Raw genomic sequence first — 24,315 nt, 5'->3', positions numbered from 1 at the left:
TGATAAATACGTGTGTTCAATGAAGAAACTGTGAAGCTAAGGAAAGAACCACAAGGAATGATTACAGAGAACGGTACTGGGAATCTATACAGGGCTGAGAATAGTACCTGTTCCCACCAACCAGACCATGAAAGCTCAGGATTCATGGAGGTACCGAGTAGAATGCAAAGAAGGGTCTTGCTTCAGTAGTAGGAAATAATTAGCCCTAGTCTGAACACTGCTCCAATCCTACATTAAAAACAAACAAACAAACAAAAAACCTAAAAGACCTGAACAAACTATTTCCAAGTAACTTAACCTCATCCTAGAAGCAAAGTAAAGAACATTTACAAGAATGCAGATCTTCCTCAACTTACATTGGGGTTGTGTGTAGGGGTCACATTCTGATAAATCCATCATAAACTGAAAATACCGTAAGTCAAAAATGCATTTAATACACCTAATCTATCAAAAAATCATAGCTTAGCCTCAGTTCAGTTCAGTTCAGATCAGTCGCTCAGTCATGTCAGACTCTTTGCGACCCCATGAATTGCAGCACTCCAGGCCTCCCTGTCCATCACCATCTCCCAGAGTTCACTCAAACTCACGTCCATCGAGTCAGTGATACCATCCAGCCATCTCATCCTCTGTCGTCCCCTTTTCCTCCTGCCCCCAATCCCTCCCAGCATCAAAGTCTTTTCCAATGAGTCAACTCTTTGCATGAGGTGGCCAAAGTACTGGAGCTTAGCCTAGCCTACCTTAAATGTGCTCAGAACACTTACATTAGCCTACAGTTGGGCAAAATCATCTAACACAAGGCTTATTTTTTAATAAAATATTGAATACCTCAGAGGATGAGATGGCTAGATGGCATCACCGACTCAATGCACGTGAGTTTGGGTGAACTCTGGAATTTGGTGATGGACAGGGAGGCCTGGCATGCTGCGATTCATGGGGGCCGCAACGAGTTGGACATGACTGAGCGACTGAACTGAACTGATGGAATATCTCATATAATTTATTGAATATTACACTAAAAGTGAAAAACAAAATGGTTCCAAGTACCAGATATTTATCTTAGTGATTAGATGACTGCCTAAGACGAATGACTCACTGCTACTGCCCAGCATCACAGGAGTATGATACCAGATATGGCCAGCCAAGGAAAAGGTCAAAATTCAAAGAACAGTTTCTACTACATGTTTATTGCTTTTGCACCATTGTAAAGTCATAAGTCAGACCATCATAAGTTAGGAATCATCTATACAAAAGTAGCCAGCACCCAACAAAGTAAAGCTTACAATGTCTAGGATCCAATAAGAAAATACCAGGTATCTAAAACCAGGAAGATGCTACCCATAATGACATGATATAACAATCAAAATTGACTCAGAACTGACATATACATGAGAATTAGCAAACAAGGAGATCAACACAGTTATAATATACACGTACCTTATGTTCAAAAAGCTAAAAACAAAAAAGATATTTTTAAAAAACACCCACATGATAGTACTACAGACGAAAACTAAGATGAATGTATAAGCTAAAAAAATACCTAAATGGGACTAAGAGCAATTTTAACTTTGTAAAAGAAAGGATTAGTGAACTTGAAGATATAGGAAGAGCAAGTATCACGACTTAGCGAATGAACAGCAACAAGGTGAAAAGAAGAAAATTTTTAAAAATGAATAATGCATGAGTGATTTATAATAAATGCATGAGTGATTTATAATAAAAGTTTAAATGGAGTTCCTGTAAAGGAAACAGTGGAACACAAAAATATTTGAAGAAATAATGTCAAAATTTCCAAATCTGACAAAAACTATAAACATAACTAGACAAGCACAACCATTAAAAAATATACACGCACAAACATAAGAAACATGAAGAAAGCTACACAAAGGTACATCATAATCAAATGATCAACAGAAAGTTTTAAGAGCAGCCATAGAAAGTAAAAAAAAAAAAAAAACCAAAAAAACCCCACAGAGGAACCAAGATAAGGGTAAGATCACATTTAAACATCAGAACAGAATTCTATACCTGACCTCAGGTTTAACCTTAGGGGACTAGAGAAAGAGGTGAAACTGAAAGTAGAAAGGAGTAATAAATATCAGAGCAGAAATCAATAAAATAGAAAATAAATAAAACCAAAAAAAATGTTGAGATCAATAAAATTAACAAAATGCTAATTCGATTGATCAGAAAAAAAACAGAAGACAGTTACTAATATCAAGAATGAGAGACCCGGATACTGGTTCTACAGATACTGAAAAGCTAATAAGGAAATTAACTTTATGCTAGTAAATGGACAAACTTTTTAAAAGACTCAAATGACCAAATCTTGTGCAAGAAGAAATAGACAACTTGAAAATTCTACATCGATTAAAGATTTTAATTTGTAGCTAAAAAACTTACCAGGCCTAGAAAAGGAAACTCCAAGCCTAGATGGTTTCACTGGTGAATTCTACCAAACCAGTGGGGAAAAAAAAAATAAAAAGAACCAATTCTACAAAAACTTTTCAAGAAATGAAGCCAGCATTATCCTGCATCAAAATGAAGCAAGGATATTACTAGAAAACTACAGACCAATACACCTCATGAACACAGATGCAGAAATTCCAAATAAAATTTCAGTGAACCAAACCCAACAACATATAAAAAGTAGAACACAACATACTAGAGTGAGATTTATTCCAGCATGCAGAGTTAGTTTAATGTTGAAAAAACAATCAAGTAATTCACCTTTAACAATAAACTAAAAAAGAAAAACTAAAAAAGAAAAGAAAAGAAAAAAAAACAGCGGTCATATGAACAGATGCAGGGGAAAAAAGACAAAGTCTAAAATCCGTTCCTAATAAAATCCCCCAGAAATCAAGCAATAGAAGGAAAGTTCCTCATCCTCATAAAGGGCATCTATGAAAAACCTATATCTAACATTATACTTAATTGGTGAAGACTGAATGTTTGAAGGTCCATTCTCAACATATCTGTTCAACACTGTATTAGAGGTTCTACCCAGCAGAATTAGACAAGAAAAAATAAAAAGTATCCAGATGGGAAAGAAAAAAAGTAAAACATACTTTACTTGTAAAGAACATAACTATATTTAGAAAATCCAATTCAATCTACAAAACATCTACTAGAACTAATAAGTGAATCTATCACTGCAGGATATGAAGTGGTAGTGGTGGTGTAGTCACTAAGTCGTATCTGACTCTTGCGGCCTCATGGACTGGAGCCTTCCAGGCGCCTCTGTCCATGGAGATACTCTAGACAAGAATACTGGAGTGGGCTGCCTTTTCCTTCTCCCAGGATACAAACTACAAAAGTCATTTTCTACATATTGATAACTAACAATCACAACTAGATTTTTTAAATATCATTTATAATATCATTGAACAATATTAAATTCTTAAGGAAAAAATCTGACAAAGGATGTATACAAAATTAAAAACTACAAAATTTGGCTTCAAGAAATTAAAGAAGATCTAAATAAATGGAAAGATATACCTTGCTCACAAGTTTAAAGACTCAATATTGTTAAGATGTCAATTCTCCCTAAATTGATAGATCCTAGACAAGCCAATGGATGGAGGAGCCTGGTGGGCTGCAGTCCATGGGGTCGCTAAGAGTCAGACATGACTGAGCGACTTCCCTTTCACTTTTCACTTTCATGCATTGGAGAAGGAAATGGCGACCCACTCCAGTGTTCTTGCCTGGAGAATCCCAGGGACGGGGGAGCCTGGTGGGCTGCCGTCTATGGGGTCACACAGGGTCGGACACAACTGAAGCAACTTAGCAGCAGCAGCAGCAGACAAGCCAAATAAAAATTCTAATAGGTTTTCTTGTTCAAACTTACAAAATCATTCTGTTAGGTAGTTAGAATAGGAAACAGGAGTCCAAAATGGAGGTGGCTAAAAGACAAGGAAGGGAAAAGCCCACGAAAATAGAACAAAGGAAGGTCAAAGGAAGGTCCGAGGACCAGAGTGAGGGCCTCAGGTAGAACAAACAGCACTCCTGGCTAGCCCAATTTACATAGGGTAGGCCCAGGGGGAGGAAAAAACATATAAAAGGAGGAGCCAAAGGGTTAGGTCTCTCTCTCTCTCTCTCCCCCGAGCACTGACGCATTCCCCAACTCTTTTCTCTTCGTGTCTTCCGGTCGGCATGCCCTCACGCCTCGAGGATGGATTTTCCTGCTATTTTCTAAATAAAATAGAGCTGTAACACGGAGCTATAACACTGATCTGTCCAAGAGCAATAACACAGTCTGTTCAAGACCCAAGAGCTGTGACATGCCGAGGGCTTTAATGTCCATCACTCCAAATCTTTGTTGTGATGAGACAGAACCAAGGAGAATACACTTGCCTGACAACTCTAAAATTCATACAGAAATACAAATGATCTGTATAGCCAAAACAATTTGGGAGGGGAAAAAACAGAACAAAATTACAGGATTATCATTACTTGATCAGGACTTACTGTAAAGCAACAGTAATCAAAACAGCAGGGCATTAGCACCATGATTGGCACTTACAAAGGCATAACGGCAATCAGCGGAGAAACAGCAGCTTTTTCCAAAAAATAATGTGGGAATGATTTAATCTCCATAAGCAAATATAAACTTTGATCTATACCTTTGACCTAAACTTTGATCTATACCTTTGACCCACACCTCACACCACATAAAAAGTTAATTTCAAATTAAGACTAGATCTGAATGCAAGAATATTTCCTCTAATAATTTTTTATCTAAAATTAAATATATGTACAGCAGAACTTAGCACAGCATTGTAAATCAAGTACACTTCAATAAGAATAAATAAATCAACTACAATGTGCTAGTGTTTCCAGTTAAATATGCTTGCTTTTCTGTTTTCAGATAAACCTGTGAGCTAATATAAACTCTCAGGTATCTTCCTATAATAATTTTGTTTTAAAAGTTCTTTCTTTGCTGTAGCTCACACAAAATTCCATCGATTCTTTCAATAACAATGTAATTTGAAAAGTATCAAAATCTGATCATTCTAAAAGTAATTATTGTGGTGGTTTTTGTTTTAGTTTACCTATTGCTGTTTCTGGCATCGCAAAAACAGACTTTTCAGTAGCCACTCGGAATTGCCCATGAACTGAGACACCGACTCCCTAGGAAAAAGGCAAAAAATCACTTAAAAATAATGTGGGGGTAAAAAAAAATTAAACTTTCACATTTATAAACATTAAAAGCCAAGTAAATTATCCATATATATTATATATAAAGACATACATAATATGCATTATCTATAACACCTCATAAAGCATATCTTTAAAGGAAATTTCAGGAGACAGATGAGAGGGAAAACCTAAACCGCACAATTTCAGAACTTACTAAGCAAAAAGATACATGGGTATCCCTGATATATGGAACAGATTTGTTTTAGCAGCAAGCCACCTTTCATCAGTGTCCTGTGTTCTACTTCATATCCTCTGCCCCAATTCCTTCTCATTTCAAACCAGACTCAGCATTACAGAGTACTGACTATTCGCAGAACCACTGGCTGTTCTCAGTGGGACGAATCACCAAAAAAGCATAACCAAGCTCTTCTAGCAAATTTCAGTGGCCTTAAATAGAATATTCACACATTTTATTTATTCACATTATTCCATCAAATAAAATTAGCAACATTCTTCTCAGACATACCACTTAGGAACTGTTTAACTCTTAAAACTGATTAGTATGCAAAAGTTTTACAAAATAAAAAGATTTGGCTGAAATTCTTTTCTGATTTGATAAACACACTGAAAAGGACAAACTTAAGAGACATCTCTGGAATAAACAGACATATTTGAATAAAATAAGAGGTACACATGTGATTACAAAGAATTCAAGTTTGTATCAATGCTCACATTGTGACATACATCTCCTATGTTATGTTCTTTTCACAATACTCAAAACATCTACTTATTCTTAATCCTTCTGAACCAGTGAATTCTATCTTTGGCTTCCCTGGTGGCTCAGATGGTAAAGTATCTGCCTGCAGTGTGGGAGACCTGGGTTCGATCCCCAGGTTGGGAAATGCCCCGAAGGAAGGGAACAGCTACCCACTCCAGTATTCTGGCCTGGAGAACTCCATGGAGAGTGGAGCCTGGCAGGCTACGGTTCATGGGGTCACAAAGAGTGGGACATGAGTGAAACGAATTGGCACGCACACATGCATGAGTTTTATTAATAATTTTTTGTATTATTGTAAGAACGCTTGCCTCACATTCTACTCTGCAATTTTGTTTATTACAATGTTTTCGTTGTCATTCGGTCACTCAGTCGTGTCCAACTCTTTGCAACCCCATGGACTGCAGCACGTCAGGCTTCCCTGTCCTTCACTATCTCACAGGATTTGTTCAGACTCATGTTCATTAAGCTGATGATGCCATCCAACCATCTCATCTTCTGTCATCCCGTTCTCCTCTGCCCTCAATCTTTCCCAGCACCAGGGTCTTTTCCAATGAGTCGGCTCTTTGCATCAGGTGACCAAAGTGTTGGAGCTTCAGCTTCAGCATCAGTCCTCCCAATGAATATTCAGGACTGATTTCCTTTAGGATTTACTGGTTTGATCTCCTTGCTGTCCAAGGGATTTTCAAGAGTCTTCTCCAGCACCACAGTTTGAAAGCATCAATTCTTCAGCGCTCAGCTTTCTTTATGGTCCAACTCTCACATCCATACATGACTACTGGAAAAAACACAGCTTTGACTATACAGACCTTTGTCGACAAAGTGAACTCTCTGCTTTTCAATATGCTGTCTAGGTTTGTCATAGCTTTTCTTCCAAGGAGCAAGCATCTTTTAATTTCATGGCTGTAGTCACCATCTGCAGTGATTCTGGAGCCCAAGAAAATAAAGTCTGTCACTATTTCCATTCTTTCCCCATCTATTTGCCATGAAGTGATGGAACTAGATGCCATGACCTTAGTTTTCTGAATACTGAGTTTTAAGCCAGGTTTTTCACTCTCCTCTTTCACCCTCATAAAGGGGCTCTTTAGTTCCTCTTAACTTTCTGCCATGAAGGTGATATCATCTGCATACCTGAGGTTATTCATATTTCTCCCCACAATCCTGACTCCAGCTTGTGAGTCATTCAGCCCAGCATTTCGTATGATGTACTCTGCATATAAGTTAAATAATCAGGGTGACAGTATACAGCCTTGACATTCTCTTTCCCCAATTTTGAACCAGTTCGTTGTTTCACGTCTGGTTCTAACTGTTGCTTTTTGACCTGCATACAGATTCCTTAGGAGGCAGGTAAGGTGCTCCAGTATTCCAATCTCTTTAAGAATTTTCCACAGTTTGTTGTGATCCACACAGTCAAAGGCTTTGGCATAGTCAATAAAGCAAAGGAGATGTTTTTCTGGAATTCTCCTGCTTTTCCGATGATCCCACAGACGTTGACAATTTGATCTCTGGTTCCTCTGCCTTTTCTAAATCCAGCTTGAACATCTGGAAGTTCTCTGTTCATGTATTATTGAAACCTAGATTGGAGAATTTTGAGCATTACTTTACGAGTATGTGAGATGAGTCCAATTGTGTGGTAGTTTGAACATTCTTTGGCATTGCCTTTCTTTGGGATTGGAATGAAAACTGACCTTTTCCAGTCCTGTGGCCACTGCTGAGTTTTCCAAATTTGCTGGCATATTGAGTGCACTTTCACAGCATCATTTTTTAGGATCTGAAATAGCTCAGCTGGAATTCCACCACCTCCACTAGCTTTGTTCATAGCAATGCTTCCTAAGGCCCACTTAGGGCTTGTTCTTGCCTGCAGAATTCTATGGACAGAGGAGCCTGGTGAGCTATAGTCTAAGGGGTTGCAAAGAGTCTTACGTAACTGAGAGACTAATACTTTCACTTGTTATTGAAAACTAGCTTAATTCCTTTGGGGCCAGAGAACAGCCTGTCAGATTAAGCCTTTGAAATATACTGAGACTAATTCTAGGGCCAATTTTGGTAAATGCTCCATGCACACATGAAATGAACATGAAAGTTATTGAATACATATTAACTGGATCAAGTTCACTGAACAATGTTCAAATCATGTGCTTGCATGTAAAATGATCGTATACACATATATATATACTGTTTATGTCTGTTTCATCTGTTATTGAAATTAGTATATTCAAAACTTCTCCTAGGATTGTGATTTTGTCTATTTCTCCCTTAAGGACTTTCCAATTTTTTGAAAGACCACACATTTTTAAATGTTTGAAAATATCACACCACTAGAGTTATCTTAAGAGGCAGAGGCTTGTTCCCACTGTTTCTCAGAGTCATATGTTACAAAACTCATTAAGTAATTCTGTTCTGCTTCATTGCTAGAAACAGTTTTACACAATATTTATAAAATATCTTTCTATAGTTGATTATAATCAATAAGATTACTTTCAGAATGTGATCTCACTGATCTTAAGGAGAAAGGCTGAACAATTTTCAATGAACTGAACTAAGTCCTACCTGCTGAGAGAACAAGAACTGAAATTTAGGGCTTGCTGAATTGAGCCCCCAAATGTTACACATTATGAGTTACAGTGGCCTGGATTCAAATAATCCTTCACATGAAGTGAAGATCAGCTTCAAAGCCTCTCATTCCTGACTGAATTGAGATGATCTGGGATGCTAGAGCCCTTAGCCTAAATACTACTAGATACAAAGGTCAGGAGATTATATCTTAGGGCTCAAATAATACTGAAGTAGAAATAAGTCAATCATAAATAACCAGCACTTGATTAGAAATAATCCAACATAAGACCACATGACTAAAGCCTAATAGAAAAAATACACAATAGAAAGATTCACAGGACATACAAATTTAGATTTGTTATACCTATTTTTATAACTGTGAAATGTCCTTCTAAACCAAGTACAAGTTTTTGCCATAAAATGTACCTTATTTGGGGCTTCCCAGGTGGCACTAGTGGTAAAGAACCCATTTGCCAATAAAGGACACAAAAGAGACGTGGGTTCGATCCCTGGGTGAGGAAGATCCCCTGGAGGAGGGCATGGCAACCCACTCCAGTATTCTTGCCTGGAGAATTCCATGAACTGGGGAGCCTGGCAGGCTACAGTCCATGGGGTGGCAAATAGTCAGACACAACAGAAGCGACTTAGCACACATGCAAGCACATCCCTTATTTGATATAAAAATAACCATTAGCTTTATTCTGTATTGGTATGGTATCTTTTTCTATTATTTTACATTTAATCTTTCTGGGTCTTATAATTATGATATTGCAAGCATTCTGACATTGCTTTTTAGTTGGATTATTATTAAATAATTTTAACTGAAATACTGTATGAGCATGTGCAGATAAAATGAGTCTGATCCATATTTATAATCTCATATAGAGAATACGAATGTGGATAAGCATGAATAACTGAATATATGAATGTAGGCAAACTTGTAACCTACTTTAAGTTTCACATTCTTAAAGGCAAAACTTAGGCAATCTAAAACTTTTTTTAAATTAAGAGACGTAGCCAGGTGAGTTTCCAGACTGTTTAATGACAGGAAAGGCTGGTATAGCTTTAGGGCTTTTAAAGAAGATCTCATTATAATTACTTTAAAAAGCAAAATTTTGTTGTTGTTTAATCACTAAGTTGTGTCCAACTCTTTTGCAATCAACTCTTTTGCAACCCCATGGACTATAGCCCGCCAGGCTCCTGTGTCCTTTGATTTTCTGTGCAGGAATACTGGATTGCCATTTCCTTCTCCAGGGTATCTTCTCAATCCAGGGATCAAACATGCATCTCTCACATTGGCAGGTGGATTCTTTACCAACTGAGCCACCACGGAAGCCCCAAATTAAAGCCTTCAAAATGCAAATCTGTTTATCTGATGCTTTAGAAATAAGCATCACTTCAGTATTTCAATATTGTTATTCTAGACAAAAAAGCAACATTAATTTTTAAAAACTGAAAATTATACAGGTATTTAAAGTTAATTTAATATAGTCAATTGTTCCATGATTTCCACTAAAGACAAGATTAATCTCCCAACACAAAACAAACAAACCACACGTAGAACAATTTAGTTTGGTAGCTGAAAAAGAAATGTTCCAGATATTTCGGTATTAAATTTCCTGATTTTGGTGTCCTCATTCCAAGGCAATACATAATGAATAATTTAGAAACAGAGGATTATCATGTCTCCAACATTCTCCCAAATGGTTCAGAAACTAGACACATTTCGGAGAGAAGAGAAAATAAAGCAAATGTGGAAATAACAAGAAATGTGGATGAAAGATACATCAGAGTTCTCTGTACTACTTTTGCAACTTTTCTGTAAGTTTACACAATAAACTTACAGAAATAAATAATAATAACAGTAAATATAAATAATAAATAAATTTTACTTATTTATATAAATAATAAATATAAATATTATATATAATATATATAAATATATATATATATAATAAATATAATAATAATCACAATAAAACAGTCCTTTTAACCAAAATGAGAATAAAAATAAATGTTCCAGAGTAACCAGCACCAACAACCACAATAAAGAAAACAACAAAGTCAGAAAGGCAGACAATGGGGTGATGTGACTAATGCTCACACACAGACTCATGAATTTAAATTATAATCACAGAGAATGAGTAAGCGCCTGTCCAGAACAAACAGTGCATCACAGTATCAGAGAGTATGTGAGGAAGTCTTCTATCACCATCATTCATGATTATAAATGGTGTTTTGAAATTAGATATTTTTGTTAGAAATTCAAATAGATTTTTCATCACACATAATCTCACTATGGTATGTAATATTATAAGTATCATAAGTTTCATAATGCATCTCAGGTCCACATGCTTTAAATTAGCAGCCTACACGGTAAAAACAATGACATTTTATTGTGTGTCACTTCTCACATTAATATTAATGTGTGACACTTCTCACATTAACAGGCTAATACTGCATATTAGTGGTATTAACATAATGACGATGTAACATTAATGTATACTGATAGACTACAGAGATTAGCACCAGACACATTTTTTTATTCTGCTTTGGATGCACATAGTTCATGCTATGTTTAGACAAAACATATTCAATAGAAACAAATAATTGAGGTAGAAATATTTAACTTATTTATGAATTAACAGTCTAACATCCTTGAAGGTACAGTTCTGCTTTAAACGAAAAACAGAGATGTGAAAGTTGCTAAGAGAATAAATCTTAAAAGTCTTCATCATAAGAAAAAAACATTTTTTTCAAGTATGTGCAGTGATGAGTATTAACATTGTTTTACAACATATACATACATCAAACTATTATGTTGTACACCTAAAACTAATTATACATCAATTATGTCACAATAAAAAAGCCAGTGAGTAAAATATGAATTTTGGTACATCATACTTTAAAACATAAATTAGAAATAACTCTTACACACACCTCCTAAATTCATACTCAAGGTTTTTACCTCAATAATCACATTCTCCCAATATAACATTATCACATATTATATTTAAACATCTGTATTTGTGACTGCATGGACTGTAGCCTGCAAGGCTCCTCTGTCCATGGGATTCTCCAGGCAAGAATACTGGAGTGGGTTGCCATTTCCTCCTCCAGAGGATCTTTTCCACCCAGGGGTCAAACTCAGGTCTCCTGCATTCCAGGGAGATTCTTCATTGTCTGAGCCACCAGAGAAGCCCCTATATATTTAATAGATGCTTAAAAAGAGAGGCTCTAAGAAACCACTGCCTTATATCATATATTCAAACAAGAAGGGTTATTATAATAGAGGAACTCTTAATAGACCTCAGATTTACCAAAGATTTCTATTAACTCCATAAAACATTAACTAATATCCATATTAATTAGCATCCTGAAAGCTACTCTCTGATATGCCTGATACAGGGCTTCCCTGATAGCTCAGTCGGTAAACAATCTGCATGTAATGCATGAGACCTGGGTTCAATTCCTGGGTTGGGAAGATCCCCTAGAGAAGGGATAAGGCTACTCACTCCGGTATTCTTGGGCTTCCCTTGTGGCTCAGCTGGTAAAGAATCCACCCACAATGCGGGAGACCTGCATTCGATCCCTAGGTTGGGAAGATCCCTTGGAGAAGAAGGGAAAAGTAACTCCAGTATTCTGGCCTGGAGAATTCCATGGACTATATAATCCATGGGGTCGCAAAGAGTTGGACATGACTGAGCGACTTTCACCTCTCTGATCTTTTGAGTTCAGAGTTTACCAAATAACAGTCATAAATAAATAATTGTTTCATGAGAATCAAATACTCTGGGAAAATATGAAAAAGCTAAGTTACTAAAATAAATTGGTATAGGGCAAAGATAGCAATTATCTCAAGTGACTATTCTTCATAATAATGTTGCTATTGTTATTCTGAAACTATTACACACATTAGGACAAAGCAAATTTGTCACAATGTTATTTTTACTTTTTATTTTATATTGGGAGTATAGCTGGCTAACCATGTTGTGACAGTTTCAGGTGCACAGCCATATAAATGTTACTTTTTTAAAAAACAAGATATTCAACATATATGGGAAGAAAGATACAAATATCAAAGGAATAAGAATCTAAATTTGCATAGGAAGTATTCAATTTAGGATCTGTTTTCTCTTAAAAACAAAACACATTCTAAGTTCTCTTCAAAAAAGCCTAGAAAACAGTTACAAACTTAACGAGTGCCAGGCTATTACTGGGGCCAGCGTGGTGGCTCAGTGGTAAAGAATCTGCCTGTAATGCAGGGTATCTTCCTGGAGAAGGACATGGCAACCCACTCCAGTATTTGTGCCTGGGAAATCCCAGGGCACAGGAGCCTGGCAGGCTGCAGTCCATGGGGTTGCAAAAGAGCTGGACGTGACTTGGTGACTAAACACCAACGAAGAATATTATGGCTATCCATCCTCGGAAAAACAGCTGATTTCTAAGTCTGGTGAATGAAATTTACCAAATGAACCTGGAATATGGTTCTCTACCACAAAGCACATTATCAAAGGTTTCTGGGGGTACAGAAACCAACATGAAGGTTTCCAGGACAAGTCCATCCTTCTGGTTTGCCCCAATCTTCTGGGCTCCCTTTTTTCAATGTCTTTTATAGGCTCCTTGTTTTGCCTCTGGCCAATAAACTTTTGTATTCCATTCTGGACTTATTTTGGCTCTCACTCTATTTCGTCACATTTCCTTGCACAATCTTTTCTACTGACAAATTTTCAATACAAGTATCTCTGCTATAAGTTCCTGAAAAAATCCTCAGGCTCTACAAAACTGGACAGATCTTATAAGAAAAGTAGTTTCAGCAGTCTGCCCAAAACCTATGCAGCTTTGTAATCTGAGTGCTAATAGAAAGTCTAAATGGTCCCAGGGACTTGATTAGGACTGCCAGCTCAATATGAATAAAGAATGCCACAGCAAAATTTAAAATGCACAAAAATTAAGTAGAAAGAATGACAATACTTTAATCAGAGCGGGCCCAGAAGATACTGTGACACTGGTTGAAGCGTAGCTATGAGCCAGTGGGACTGCCATTAAACACCAAGTGCCAGAAGTTGGGAGTTCGTCTAATGGAGGAGGTCCCCCCCGCCCCCAGCTACAGGCATTTGTTTCTGTGGGTTTTTTTTTTTAATTTTCTTAAAATACAGACAAGAAAACTTATATTCACAGTGTAACGACTGAGCTACTTAAGTGCTCTTTTCCTGTCTGAAATGAAGTGTTGGTTGCTAAGTCATGTCCGACTCTTTGAGACCCTATGGACTGTAGCCCACCAGGCTCCTCTGTCTGTGGAATTCTCCAGGCAAGACTATTGCAATGGGTTGCCACTTCCTTCTCCAGGGGATCTTCCCTGCCCCAGGGATCAAACCCGGGTCTCCCGCATTGCAGACAGGTTCTTTACCATCTAAACCACCAGGGAAGCTCCACTAGAGGATCATATATCTACTGCCATATCCTATCTCTCCTTGCCTAGGAAAAAAAAAAGAAAATTGCACTTGAACCAATCTAATTTTTGCATTATCCTATGGGAAATAGATGGGGAAACAGTGGAAACAGTGGCTCACTTTATTTTTTGGGGCTCCAAAATCACTGCAGATGGTGACTGCAGCCATGAACTTAAAAGCCATGAACTTTCCTTGGGAGGAAAGTTATGACCAACCTAGATGGCATATTAAAAAGCAGAGACATTGCTTTCCCAATAAAGGTCCATCTAGTCAAGGCTATGGTTTTTCCAGTGGTCATGTATGGATGTGAGAATGGACTGTGAAGAAAGCTGAGGGCCAAAGAATTGATGCTTTTGAACTGTGGTGTTGGAGAAGACTCTTGAGAGTCCCTTGGACTGAAGGAGATCCAACCAGTCCATCCTAAAGGAGATCAGTCCTGGGTGTTCATTGGAAGGACTGATGTTGAAGCTGAAACTCCAATACTTTGGCCACCTAATGTGAAGAGTTAACTCATTGGAAAAGACCCTGATGCTGGGAGGGTTTGGGAGCAGGAGGAGAAGGGGACGACAGAGGATGAGATGGCTGGATGGCATCACCGACTCAATGGACATGAGTTTGAGTAAACTCCAGGAGTTGGTGATTGGACAGGGAGGCCTGGCATGCTGCGATTCGTGGGGTCGCAGAGAGTCGGACACGACTGAGCAACTGAACTGAACTGAATATCATTTTCCCATTACCAATCACTTATGACTTAATTCACATTGCAGAAGCATACATCATGAAGCATACTGTGCCTGAATCCTCAAGTTACACTTCCTACCTAGGCAGCACCCTGAGCTCCAGACCTGCAGAACTGAGGAAACACTGCTGTTCAGACAACATACTCCCACACGGATAAGCCCACAGGCATTTCACCCTGAGCTCCAGACCTACAGAACTGAGGAAACACTGCTGTTCAGACAACATACTCCAACATGGATAAGCCCACAGGCATTTCACACCTAACAAGGTCCAAATTAAATTCATCTCCCTTTACTCTCTCTCCAATCCACTCCCCTGCCATCAGATCAGATCAGTCACTCAGTCGTGTCCAACTCTTTGCAACCTCATGAATTGCAGCACACCAGGCCTCCCTATCCATCACCAACTCCCGGAGTTCACCCAGACTCACGTCCATCCAGTCAGTGATGCCATCCAGCCATCTCATCCTCTGTCGTCCCCTTCTCCTCCTGCCCCCAATCCCTCCCAGCATCAGAGTCTTTTCCAATGAGTAAACTCTTCTCATGAGGTGGCCGAAGTACTGGAGTTTCAGCTTTAGCATCATTCCTTCCAAAGAACACCCAGGGCTGATCTCCTTCAGAATGGACTGGTTGGATCTCCTTGCAGTCCAAGGGACTCTCAAGAGTCTTCTCCAACACCACAGTTCAAATGCATCAATTCTTCAGTGCTCAGCCTTCTTCACAGTCCAACTCTCACATCCATACATGACCACTGGAAAAACCATAGCGTTGACTAGACGAACCCTTGTTGGCAAAGTAATGTCTCTGCTTTTCAATATGCTGTCTAGGTTGGTCATAACTTTCCTTCCAAGGAGTAAGCGTCTTTTAATTTCATGGCTGCAGTCACCATCTGCAGTGATTTTGGAGCCCCAAAAATAAAGTCTGACACTGTTTCCCCATCTATTTCCCATGAATGATGGGACCGGATGCCATGATCTTCGTTTTCTGAATGTTGAGCTTTAAGCCAACTTTTTCACTCTCCACTTTCACTTTCATCAAGAGGCTTTTTAGTTCCTCTGCACTTTCTGCCATAAGGGTGGTGTCATCTGTATATCTGAGGTTATTGATATTTCTCCTGGCAATCTTGATTCCAGCTTGTGTTTCTTCCAGTCCACCATTTCTCATGATGTACTTCTGCATATAAGTTAAATAAGCAGGGTGACAATATACAGCCTTGACGAACTCCTTTTCCTAATTGCAACCAGTCTGTCGTTCCATGTCCAGTTCTAACTGTTGCTTCCTGACCTGCATACAGGTTTCTCAAGAGGCAGATAAGGTGGTCTGGTATTCCCATCTCTTTCAGAATTTTCCACAGTTTCTTGTGATCCACACAGTCAAAGGTTTTGGCATAGTCAATAAAGCAGAAATAGATATTTTTCTGGAACTCTCTTGCTTTTTCCATGATCCAGCAGATGTTGGCAATTTGATCTCTGGTTCCTCTGCCTTTTCTAAAACCAGCTTGAACATCAGGAAGTTCACAGTTCACATATTGCTGAAGCCTGGCTTGGAGAATTTTGAGCATTACTTTACTAGCATGTGAGATGAGTGCAATCGTGCGGTAGTTTGAGCATTCTTTGGCATTGCCTTTCTTTGGGATTGGAATGAAAACTGACCTTTTCCAGTCCTGTGGCCACTGCTGAGTTTTCTAAATTTGCTGGCATATTGAGTGCAGCACTTTCACAGCATCATCTTTCAGGATTTGGAACAGCTCCACTGGAATTCCATCACCTCCACTAGCTTTGTTCGTAGTGATGCTTTCTAAGGCCCACTTGACTTCACATTCCAGGATGTCTGGCTCTAGGTCAGTGATCACACCATCGTGATTATCTGGGTCATGAAGATCTTTTCTGTACAGTTCTTCTGTGTATTCTTGCCACCTCCTCCTAATATCTTCTGCTTCTGTTAGGTCCATACCATTTCTGTCCTTTATCGAGCCCATCTTTACATGAAATGTTCCCTTGGTATCTCTAATTTCCTTGAAGAGATCTCTAGTCTTTCCCATTCTGTTGTTTTCCTCTATTTTTATGCATTGATCACTGAAGAAGGCTTTCTTATCTCTTCTTGCTATTCTTTGGAACTCTGCATTCAGATGCTTATGTCTTTCCTTTTCTCCTTTGCTTTTCACTTCTCTTCTTTTCATAGCCATACTTCCTCCCACATCTTAAATAGTCCATTGTTCATCCCACTGCCCAGTCTAAAAATCTGGGATTAATCCTTGCCTCTATCTTTCCGTTATCTCTCACACCTAATACATCACTGAATCCCACAAGTCTCCTCCTAAGTATCTCCCTTAAACCTAATTTTCTCCCCCTTCATTATCTCTTCCTTAGCTCAACATCACCACAATCACTTACCTGGATCCCTGCAATAGCTTCCTGAATAATCTCTTTACATCCGAACCTACCCATGCCCCCTACACCTGTTCTTCCCACAAGAAATAAAAATGGCTTTCCCTCTTGATATCAGGATAAACAACTTAATATATCTTATATAAGAGGACTGACCTGGCTTCTTGCTTTCCTCTCTAACCAAAGATCTGAACCACTTTCTCCTTCACAATCTCAAATCTAGGCACATTTAACTTTTCCCAAACATGAATCTTCTCAGCTTCACATATACTATTAATCTTGTCTTCTCACACAGTATCTTCTATACTCCATCAACCTCTTTAACGCACCTGCAACAACTATATCACATTTGTCCACTATCCCAACTTGTTTGTTCCTGGTTGGTTTTTCTTTAAGTCTCAGCTTAAATAAAACTTCCTCCAGTATCCTTTCCCTACACCATCCCCATTACTAAAGTGCTTGCACATACATACACAGTTAAGGCTGGGACTCATGTATTTCCAGACCACCGTATACTCGCCTCACAAGACAGTAATCTCCATAAGGAAAGAAAACAGGTTTATCCTGCTCACTATCTTATCCCCAGAGCCTCACCAGTACATCCAGTAACTTTTGCTAGTTGTTGAAACAGCTGAGAGCAACCTCATATTATGGCTAAAATCAAAATGAACCTCTAGTTAGTCTTAAACCTCTTGTGTGCATATATCAGGAGAATGAGCTCGTTTTATGGGCAAGTGGAGCTCCCCTACCCCTTTCTTCTCTGTGAAATAATCTGAAGCATCAATAAGGCACAAAGCCCTCTAGACCACAAATCATCCAACTCAGCACAGTGGGGGTAAAATAGAGGCAGGATGAGAATGGCACAGACCAAGACCTTGTATGCCACTTGACCAAGAACCTAGTATGCTTCCCTGATGGCTCAGATGGAAAAGAGTCTGCCCACAATGTGAGAGAACAGGGTTCGATCCCTGGGTCAGGAAGATCCCCTGGAGAAAGGGAATGGCAATTCACTGTAGTATTCTTGCCTGGAGAGTCCCATGGACAGAGGATCCTGGCAGGCTACAGTCCATGGTGTCGCAAAGAGTCGGACACGACTAAGTGACTAACACTTTCACAGTTAAAAAGGAAATGAACCAAAATCCTGACCAGTAGGACCACAGGAAACGGCCAAGGAAAAAGGAAAAGAATTCTCTGTAGATCTGAGAATCTGCAAGTCTATGAAAGTTGCCAAGAATACCCACACTCTTGGAAAGTTAAAAGTCCTACTTCCCAGAAATCAATACCTAAAAGTGAGGATAGGGATTGAGCAGAGGGCAAGCAGTAAAGCCAAGTTCCTGCTTAGTAAATGGAAGCACTCCCCAATTCTGTACTAGATACCTCTGGGCTAAAAGCTAGGATGAAAACAGTAGAGGGAAGGACAGGCTAAAAGGCCCTATCTAATAAGACAGACAATGGGTGACATGGGGTTAAATGTTGGAGAAACATTTGTTAGAGGGTAATCCATCATATCTTGAAAAACAGAACCCCATGCTTACCTATGAAAAAGGTTTGCCGAGAAATGAGATAACCCTAAAAATCTATTATAAGAAATTCTGCAAATAAAAGCAATCTTTACTCTTTCCTCAAAGAGCAGAACAAAATATAAGTAGATAGAATGCTATGGGGGAAGGGTAGGAACCTAACCCTCTCTATGAAGAAAAAGATCTCCACCCCTTTGAAAAAATTTCATTAGTGAACACAAATGAAAATGAATGTATAATTTATTCTAAACACTTAGAAATCCAACGAAAATTTCCTCTCTATTCTTCCTTTTATAGATCCTGCCATGTTACCAATCTTTATTCTTTAAAGAGGCTCTTTTTCTCTTTTTTTGGCCATGCCATGCAGCTTGTGGGATCTTAGTTCCCTGAGCAGGGATCAAACACGGGTCCTGGCAGTGAATGCACCTAGTCTTAACCACTGGACCAGGAGGGAATTCCCCATATCCTTTTTTGTCTGATTATTCTCCCTCTCTTAATATACTTTATTGTTTTCTCTATAAGACAACTTTGCCTGTCAATACAGTTCTTTTTACTTCCCAGGGCAACTGCACTGCAATACCTTCCTTTAGCCTCTGACTGATCCCTTTATCCTTGCACATTCAAGTCTAGTTCCATCATACCAGAGTTCAATGCATACTTGTCTCAGATTCATGTTCTGAGATCAGGTAACCTTGATCCACACAAACAGGCTTAGCAATAAAAATGTCTATCATTCTTATTAGACGAAAACACTATAAGAAAAGAAAATTACAGAACAATATTCCTGATGAACACACATGTGAAAAACAAAATATCAGGAAACCAAATTCAACAATAAAAGAACCATATACAATGATCAAGTAGGATTTATTCCCGAGATGCAAGAATGGCTCAACATATGCAATCAACGGGATGTACAACATTAACAAAATGAAGGATAAAAATCACATGATCATCTCAATAGTTGCAGAAAAAGCATTTGATAAAATTTGACATTCTTTTACAATAAAAACCCTCAACAAGTTAAATGTAGATGAAATGTACCTCAACATAATAAAGTCCAGATATGACAAGCCCACAGCTAATATCATACTCAACAGTGAAAAGCTGAGAGCTTTTCCTCTAATGATCAGGAGTAAGATAAGGATGCCCACTCTCACCACTTTTATTCACCATAGAAAGTCTAGTCCAAGCAATTAGTCAAGATGAAACTAAGCCATGCCCATGGGGCAACCCAAGACGGGCGGGTCATGGTGGAGAGATCTGACAAAATGTGGTCCACTGGAGAAGGGAATGGCAAACCACTTCAGTATTCTTGCCTTGAGAACCCCATGAACAGCATGAAAAGGCAAAATGATAGGATACTGAAAGAGAAACTCCCCAGGTCAGTAGGTGCCCAATATGCTACTGGAGATCAGTGAGAAATAACTCCAGAAAGAATGAAGGGATGGAGCCAAAGCAAAAAGAATACCCAGCTGTGGATGTGACTGGTGATAGAAGCAAGGTCCGATGCTGTAAAGAGCAATATTGCATAGGAACCTGGAATGTCAGGTTCATGAATCAAGGCAAATTGGAAGTGGTCAAACAAGAGATGGTGAGAGTGAATGTCGACATTCTAGGAATCAGCAAACTGAAATGGACTGGAATGGGTGAATTTAACTCAGATGACCATTATATCTACTACTGCGGGCAGGAATCCCTCAGAAGAAATGGAGTAGCCATTATGGTCAACAAGAGTCTGAAATGCAGTACTTGGATGCAATCTCAAAAATGACAGAATGATCTCTTTCATTTCCAAGGCAAACCATTCAATACCATAGTAATCCAAGTCTATGCCCCAACCAGTAACGCTGAAGAAGCTGAAGTTGAACGGTTCTATGAAGACCTACAAGACCTTTTAGAACTAACACCTAAAAAAGATGTCCTTTTCATTATAGGGGACTGGAATGCAAAAGTAGGAAGTCAAGAAACACCTGGAGTAACAGGCACATTTGGCCTTGGAATATGGAATGAAGCAGGGCAAAGACTAATAGAGTTTTGCCAAGAAAATGCACTGGTCATAACAAACACCCTCTTCCAACAACACAAGAGAAGACTCTATACATGGACATCATCAGATGGTCAATATCAAAATCAGATTGATTTTATTCTTTGCAGCCAAAGATGGAGAAGCTCTATACAGTCAGCAAAAACAAGACCAGGAGCTGACTATGGCTCAGACCATGAACTCCTTATTGCCAAATTCAGACTTAAATTGAAGAAAGTAGGGAAAACCACTAGACCATTCAGGTATGACCTAAATCAAATCCCTTATAATTATACAGTGGAAGTGAGAAATAGATTTAAGGGCCTAGATCTGATAGATAGAGTGCCTGATGAACTATGGAATGAGGTTCGTGACATTGTACAGGAGACAGGGATCAAGACCATCCCCATGGAAAAGAAATGCAAAAAAGCAAAATGGCTGTCTGGGGAGGTCTTACATATAGCTGTGAAAAGAAGAGAAGCGAAAAGTAAAGGAGAAAAGTTAAGATATAAACATCTGAATGCAGAGTTCCAAAGAATAGCAAGAAAAAGAAATAAAAGGATCTAAAGCAGAAAGGAAGTAAAACTATCTCTGAAGATGACATGATCTTATATATAGAAAATCCTAAAGATGCCACCAAAAAACTGTTTAAACTAGTAAATAAATTCAGAATACAAAATCAATACACAAAAGTCAGTTGTGTTTCTGTACACAAATAACTTTCAGAAAAAGAACCTAAAAACACTCCCATTTACAACTGCATCAACAAAAAAAAATACCTAAGAATAAATTTAACCAAGGAGGTGAAAGAGCTGCATATGCACAACTATAAGACACTGATGAAGGAAACTGCAGAAGACACATATTATGGAAAGATATTCTGTGCTCATGAATTGAAAATTGGCATTTTTCACAGAAATAGAATAATCTTAAAAATTGTATGAAACCACAAAAGACCCCAAACAGCCAAAGCAATCTTGAGAAAGAAAAACAAAAGCTGGAAGGATGATACTTTCTGACTTCAAATCATATTACAAAGCTACAGTCATCCAAACACTATGGTATTGGCATAAAAAATCAATGGAAACCCACTCAAAAAAAAAAAAAAAAACTAAAGTGAGCCTATAAATATTAATAAAGCCACACAATATATGAAAACTGGAATGGGAAAAAATGAAACTAGCCACATGAGAAAAAATGAAACTAAATCCCTCACACCATACATAAAAATCAGCTTAAAATGGATTAAAGACTAGAATGGAGACCTGAAATCATCTACCATCTGAAATGGGAGAAATGTCATATAACTGATAAGGGGTTAATATCCAGAATACACTTAACTCTCCAAACCTGCAGATTCAACCAACTGAATTGAAAATATCTGGAAGGAAAATTTTCAAAAATTTCCAAAAACCAAAATTTGAATTTTGCTGTACAACAGCAACTATTTACATTGTATTTACACAGCATTTACATCATATTAGGTATAAGTAACCTATGCTATGCTAAGTCACTTCAGTCGTGTCCAACTCTGTGCAACCCCATAGACAGCAGCCCACCAGGCTCCCCTGTCCCTGGGATTCTCCAGGCAAGAACACTGGAGTGGGTTGCCATTTCTTTCTCCAATGCATGAAAGTGAAAAGGGAAAGTGAAGTCGCTCAGTCGTGTCTGACTCTTAGCGACCCCATAGATTGCAGCCTAACAGGCTTCTCCATCCATGGGATTTTCCAGGCAAGAGTACTGGAGTGGGGTGCCATTGCCTTCTCCGATAAGTAACCTAGAGATAATTTAAAGTTTATAAGAACATATGCATAGGTTATATGCAAATACTATGCCATTTATGTGAGGGACTAGCCACTCAGTTGTGACCCTCTGTGATCCCACAGACTGTAGCCCACCAGGCTCCTCTGTCCATGGAATTCTCCAGACAAGCATACTGAAGTGGGTTTCCATTCCCTTCTCTAGGGGATCTTCCCAACCCAGGGATCGAAACTGGGTCTCCTACACTGAAGGCAGATTCATTACCATCTGAGCCATCAGGGAACCCAAAGGGTACACTGAAGCTGCATGGGCTGGGAATCAAACCCAGGCCCCCCCATGTGGCAAGCAAGAATTCTACCACTGAACCACCTATGCATCAGTGAGCATCCATAGATTTTAGTATCCATAGCACAGGGGAGGGGGCATTGTCTTGGAAACAATCCCCTGTGGATACAAAGGGGCAACTGTATACAAAAAATTCACACAACTCAATAGCAAAAAAAAAACAATCCAATTGAAAAGTGGGCACAAGACCTGAACATTACTCCAAAGAAGGTATATAAAATAGCCAACAGGTACATGAAAAGGTATTCAACATCTGTTAATAATACCACAATGAGGTTTCACCTCACATCTGTTAGGATGTCTATCATTAAAGAGACAAATGATGAACACTAGCAAGAATGTGGAGAAAAGGGAACACTTGTACTGTTGGTGGGAATGAAAAATGGTACAGCCCCTTTGTAATATAGTATGGAGGTTCTTCAAGAAATTAAAAGCAGGGTGGACTCCGGGAGTTGGTGATGGACAGGGAGGCCTGGCATGCTGCGGTTCATGGGGTCGCAAAGAGTCAGACCCGACTGAGCAACTGAACTGAACTGAACCATATTATCTAGAAATTCCACTTCTGGGTATATACCTAAAGAAAATGAAGTTATTGTCTTGAAGAGTTATCTGTACTCCCATGTTCGCTGCAGCATTATTCACAATAGTCAAGACATGAAACAACCTATGTGTCTGTCCATAGATAAATGGATAAAGAAAATGTGGTGTGTGTGTGTATATTCACACACATATATAATATGAATATATAGCATATTATATACAGTAATTATGTAATATACACACAGTATAAATTACATATATATAAAATACAGAATATCATTCAATCTTAAAAAAGGAAATCCTGCCATTTGCAGGATACATACAGATGAACCTGGAGGGTGTTATGCTAAGTGAAATAATCCAGAGGGGAAAGACAAATACTGGATAATATCACTTATTTTGTGGAATAACTAAAACAAAAAGTATGATTCAGAGCCTTGAATATAAAGTATACTCAGAGCCTTGAATTGAGGTTGCCAGGACTCAGCAGTGGGGAAAATATGAAGACATTGTTTAAAATACACAACCAAAAAAGACAAAAGTTATAAGATGAATAAAATCAGAGGATCCTTTCGTAATATATTCCTTTCACAATGTATTTATATATCATCAAGTTACATACTTGAGTTGCAACTTACCTATCAATCACACCTCATTCTAGTTGTAAGAATTATTATGATTTTTATTTCACTGGAGGAAGGTTGGTCACTCTAAACTCTTTTTTTGTAACATGGCTAGGCCTCTCAGTTAGTCTTCAAACAAAACATCACTAATGAATGGTGTGCAGGAGCAAATACACGATTGATTTTCTATGCATAGCCCTTTCTATCTTTATTGCATGAAAAAGAACATTCTTTGGTTGGTGGACTACAACCTTCACAATGAAAGTCTCAAGCATAAACAACTGAAATGGCTAAAATGTAAATTTAGGGTATTTTCCAGGCTGTGTTAGTGACTTAATATCTGATCTTTTGAAAGCTTCTTGGATGGTTTCTCATTTAAAAGTGGCATGGCCTGTGAAAGTCTCACTGGTCTCATCATACTACAATGTACTCTTTAATGTGTATTAAAGAGTA

General features: G+C 38.4%; 1 protein-coding gene across 7 annotated transcripts in view; it reads right to left on the bottom strand.

Annotated features, from left to right (window-relative positions):
- Nucleotides 1-24,315, bottom strand: part of HIBCH (3-hydroxyisobutyryl-CoA hydrolase) — a 151,910-nt gene that overhangs the window by 73,232 nt on the left and 54,363 nt on the right. For all 7 annotated transcript variants that reach the window (XR_009739448.1, XM_061432781.1, XM_061432824.1 and 4 more), the window contains one exon: nucleotides 5,049-5,127. Coding sequence is in view for 6 of the 7 variants with exons in the window: in XM_061432781.1 (XP_061288765.1) it covers nucleotides 5,049-5,127 (79 nt within the window). In the remaining variant the exon portion in view is untranslated. The remainder of the gene's footprint in view (nucleotides 1-5,048; nucleotides 5,128-24,315) is intronic.

Source organism: Bos javanicus, chromosome 2 (assembly GCF_032452875.1).
Source record: "Bos javanicus breed banteng chromosome 2, ARS-OSU_banteng_1.0, whole genome shotgun sequence".
Lineage (NCBI taxonomy): Eukaryota > Metazoa > Chordata > Mammalia > Artiodactyla > Bovidae > Bos > Bos javanicus.
The sequence above is the reverse complement of the archived record's forward strand: the minus strand, read 5'-3'. Positions and strand labels throughout refer to the sequence as shown.